This window comes from Jatropha curcas, chromosome 9 (genome assembly GCF_041381405.1).
Source record: "Jatropha curcas cultivar XTBG-Jc1 chromosome 9, XTBG_Jcur_1.0, whole genome shotgun sequence".
Classification (NCBI taxonomy): domain Eukaryota; kingdom Viridiplantae; phylum Streptophyta; class Magnoliopsida; order Malpighiales; family Euphorbiaceae; genus Jatropha; species Jatropha curcas.
Genome location: NC_143159.1, coordinates 17,108,732 through 17,113,365, shown reverse-complemented (window position 1 = coordinate 17,113,365; position 4,634 = coordinate 17,108,732). Strand labels below are relative to the sequence as shown.

Sequence of the window (4,634 nt, the reverse complement as noted above, 5' to 3'; positions counted from 1 at the left end):
AATGAAGATCTCTAAATATCTTCAGAATGAGCCTTTTACATACTTGTCCGACTTAGCTAAAGGACTTTCTTTATGATAATAAAAAACGTAAATGTAATAGATTTATTTAGTTTATTACAATAAAATAGATCGGTAAGGACATATCAATCGCTATTTTTTATTTATTAATTTTTTTAAAAAAATTTGTTACTATTTTTGATTGAGTGATATCAAAGTTATTTCCACAACTTTGAAATTCAGAGCATGACAATCTTCTGGACACAAAGATGTAGTAGGATAAGGAAATCCGTTCTCCCGAAGAGGAAAATTAAGAGCTTCATTATATGTTTACCCAAAAAAATAATAATAATAATAATAGTAGGAAACCGAAATAAAGTAAAATTAGTACATCATAAAGAAATCATAATCAATAATGACTCAGCAAGAAAGCAATTAGTAACCAAATCTGGGAAATAGAATTTAATTACAATGCACACGTGGCAATAAAGAATCTGAACCGTACAGTATGTTTACAACAACTGAAGACGTAGACCAAAATTTGGATAAGGCCATAACCCACTCTTTTGCCAGTTGCCTCCTTATCAGCCATTATAAATACCCATGCAAATCCCAAACACCAAACACCAAAACACACTCTTTTTTCTCTTCTTTACGGAAACAAAAAATATGGAAGCTCATTCTACCACCAAACAACCACCCTCTTCTCTTCCGCCTGCGGTGGCTCCGCCTGTTAAAGCAAGCCCTTTAAGAAAAATTGTTGTGGTGGCTTCTATTGCAGCCGGAGTTCAGTTTGGTTGGGCTCTTCAGCTTTCTTTATTAACTCCATATGTTCAACTTTTAGGCATTCCACATACCTGGGCTGCCTTTATTTGGCTCTGCGGGCCTATTTCTGGCATGCTAGTGCAACCTATCGTCGGCTACCATAGCGATCGTTGCACTTCCCGTTTTGGGAGGCGCCGCCCTTTTATTGCAGCAGGTTCTGCTTGTGTAGCTGTTGCTGTGTTCCTCATAGGTTACGCAGCTGACATTGGTCATCTTTCCGGTGACTCTTTAGGGAAAAGTCCAAAAACCCGAGCAATCGCCGTTTTCGTTGTCGGTTTTTGGATTCTTGATGTCGCTAATAATATGCTTCAAGGTCCCTGTCGTGCTCTTTTAGCTGATCTTTCTGGTACTAACCAGAAAAAGACCCGTACAGCTAACGCTTTATTTTCCTTCTTCATGGCAGTCGGTAACGTTCTTGGTTACGCCGCCGGTTCTTATACTCATCTTTACAAAATTTTTCCGTTCACCAAAACCATCGCTTGTGATGTTTATTGTGCAAATCTCAAATCTTGTTTTTTCATATCCATATTCTTGCTTTTGATTTTAACGTTGATAGCTCTCTTTTACGTTAAAGAAAAGCCTTGGTCGCCGGAACAGGAAAACTCCGGCCAGAGAAACGGTCAAGTTGACGATGATGAAGAAGAAACGCCGTCGGAGTCAACTCCGATGCCGTTCTTCGGTGAAATATTATCTGCTTTAAAGAATTTGCAAAGACCCATGTGGATTTTACTGTTGGTTACTTGTTTAAATTGGATTGCATGGTTTCCTTTCTTGTTGTTTGATACCGATTGGATGGGGAGAGAGGTTTTCGGTGGTGATTCAAACGGCAATGCAGAGGAGCTGAAACTGTATGATCGTGGCGTACGCGCCGGTGCACTCGGTCTTATGCTTAACTCGGTGGTTTTGGGTTTCACATCTTTAGGTGTGGAGTTTTTGGCGCGTGGTGTGGGTGGTGTAAAAAGACTGTGGGGCATTGTGAATTTTATTCTTGCCATTTGTTTGGCTTTGACTATCTTGATAACTAAAGTGGCTGAATCGCATAGACGTTTCACCACCGTCCCCGGCGGAGATAAAGTACCCTTGCCTCCTGACGGTAGTGTTAAGGGTGGTGCATTGGCCCTTTTCGCCGTGATGGGTGTTCCTCAAGCTGTAAGTTCATTTTACTGCCTAATATAAATTCTTAGTCTTTTGTTTGTTCCTGCACATGATTCACAGCCAACCCATCTTACCGTATCTTTCTTTCCTTATTTCCTTCCTTCTTTTTCTTTTTTCTTTTTTTTTTTTTTAACCCTCACGACTGTCCCGCTCTTTCAAAAAAAAAAACAAAAGAAAAAAACTAATCTCAACTCTGTTTCTCTTTCCGTAATTAATTTTTCACGTATTAAACCCTGGGGTTACATATATCTTTTAACCTTACCATATCTATTTAGGAAAATATCTTCATCTAAGAGAAAAAAAATATTTTGATTTAGCGAATTATTTTTAAAAAATTACATATATATATATATATATATATATTTGGTATTTTGTTTAAAATTTTTTTCGTTTATGTTGGTTGTCTTGAATACTCATACAAATAATACCGACATCTTTTCACATGTGATTTTCTGTCTTTTTATATTTTCGGTTGTCATTCAGATTTTGTCATGTTCTTGTACACTTTCATTACTAATTTATATTTTTTTTTCGTTAATAAATATCCTTACACATAATTATGTTATTTTAAAAAAAATTCTATTGTACTTATAACCAATAATAAAAGATGTGTATTAAGAAAGTTGGACTAAAGTGAGAAAAAAAAAAAAACAAAAGTGTAGCCATTTAATGAGAGTCTGTAAGCATTCATTGGAATTTGTCAAGTAGCTCTGTTTTGCAATCAATTTTGGGAACATCTACAGATGATGTTTTAATTGAAATTAATTTGAACAAAAGAAAAGAAACTGTCCTTTCAATCTTATCTAGAAGACCATACTTTGTTCTCTAATGGGAGAATATTAGGTTTGTCTAATTTGTATAGAACATGTATTACCTTTATTTTTTTTCTTTAATTAATTTATTATATATCCAGCCTTTTAATTTTTTTTCCTCCATATCTGAACCAGAGATTAGTGAGAAATCATAATTAATTATTTAATTATTTAATTTAATAACATTTTTTTTAATTGTGTTTGTATGCAGATAACCTACAGCATTCCTTTTGCTTTGGCATCAATATTTTGTAACGATGCTGGTGCTGGTCAAGGTAATTAAATATTTAAATTTGGTTTATGGCAAATTAATGAAATATATATTTTACTCTAGTTTATTTTTTTTCCTCCAAATATATGAGCATAAATACAATTGTTTCAATAAATAATTATTTTTTATTAATTTAGTGCATGTGTGCATTTGTAGGCTGGGCTGGGTCCAGATTACATACTTTTCCTTTTTAAGCTATTAAGCTATTAAGCTATTTTGGATTTCCTAACTCATTTCAATTAATCTTGTCAGGTCTTTCTTTGGGAGTTCTGAACCTTTCAATAGTTATACCACAGGTATGTTTAATTTCCTTCTTTTAATAATTTTTTTTTTTAAATTCTGACTTGAAAAACTAATTTAATGTGAAAATTAATCCATTATACAATATATTATAAATTAAAAATCCTAAAAAAGATTTGCCAATTTAAAAATGGCAGACATAGAATTGTTCTTGACCTTTCTATTGTGTAATGATTAAGAGCGTATATATATTTTCTTGTAGAAGCACATGTGGACAATTTTGTATGGGCTACACTGACATGGCATCTTTTGTAATTATTGAATTAGTCAACAACATTACACTACATTACATGTTTCTGTTACTTCACTATAGTATAAAGTTATCTATACACAAGCCAGCATAGGATCCCCATACAATTATACAAATGCTGGCTTTACAAATTTTTAGAAAAAGATGAATCCACCTTTTTCAAACAAGCACAATGTCAGTCTTTCCTTCTATTACTCATATTCTTCACACCAATTAATATAAAAATAATAATAATAGTAAAAAATGTCATCAAAATAGAATATTAATTAAGTTTTATTTTGTGTATATGGTTTTTTAGAACTCAATTATTTGTTTATAAAAAGAAATGATTGGATAGAACTTTTTAGTGTTCGGTGGAAAATATAAAAGGAGGAAATCTTTCTTTGCCAGCTTTAACAGAGAGTTTTGTAACTCAACATACATAAGCCAACTTTTTAATGTTTGCTGATAAATGGATAACTTTATTTGCAGATGGTGGTGTCGGTAGCAAGTGGACCTTGGGATGCATTATTTGGAGGGGGCAATCTGCCAGCTTTTGTGGTGGGGGCAGTGGCGGCTGCCGCTAGCGGAATATTTGCACTCACATTGCTCCCATCTCCGCCACCGGATCTCCCTTCATCCAAGATGGCTGCCGTGGCATTCCATTGACGGCCTCATTACCATATGTGGATGGAACAGTCAGAAGTTAATTTTTTTTTCTTTACATCCGAAAAAACCTTGTCTAACTCTGCCCTTTTTTTCCCCTGTTTTTCTTTTAGCTTTTTTTTTTTTTTTTTTTTTTTTAATTTAAAAGAGATATGTAAGGAAGGCCAAAATGGGTCACATCTGAGTTGCAGTTGACTCGCTGTTGTGATGGGGTCATCAATGGCCACAAATGGACGTTTTGATGACTCTGGATGTTAGTGGCTGTACACATATCTATGCTTAATCTCCAACCAATGTATGATATACAGTCCGGTTTAGTCCTCCATACATCTTCACCTAATTTCTCCATTGTATGTTAATTTGAGCTTTTAGCATCTCC

The 4,634-nt window shown here is 34.2% G+C and overlaps 1 protein-coding gene across 1 annotated transcript; it reads left to right on the top strand.

Annotated features, from left to right (window-relative positions):
- Positions 1-666: 666 nt before the first annotated feature.
- On the top strand, positions 667-4,258 carry LOC105637145 (sucrose transport protein SUC2-like). Its single transcript, NM_001315643.1, has 4 exons — positions 667-1,971; positions 3,001-3,064; positions 3,313-3,356; positions 4,082-4,258. Exons 1-4 carry the CDS (start codon positions 667-669, stop codon positions 4,256-4,258), a joined length of 1,590 nt encoding a protein of 529 aa, NP_001302572.1.
- The last annotated feature ends 376 nt before the right edge of the window (positions 4,259-4,634 follow it).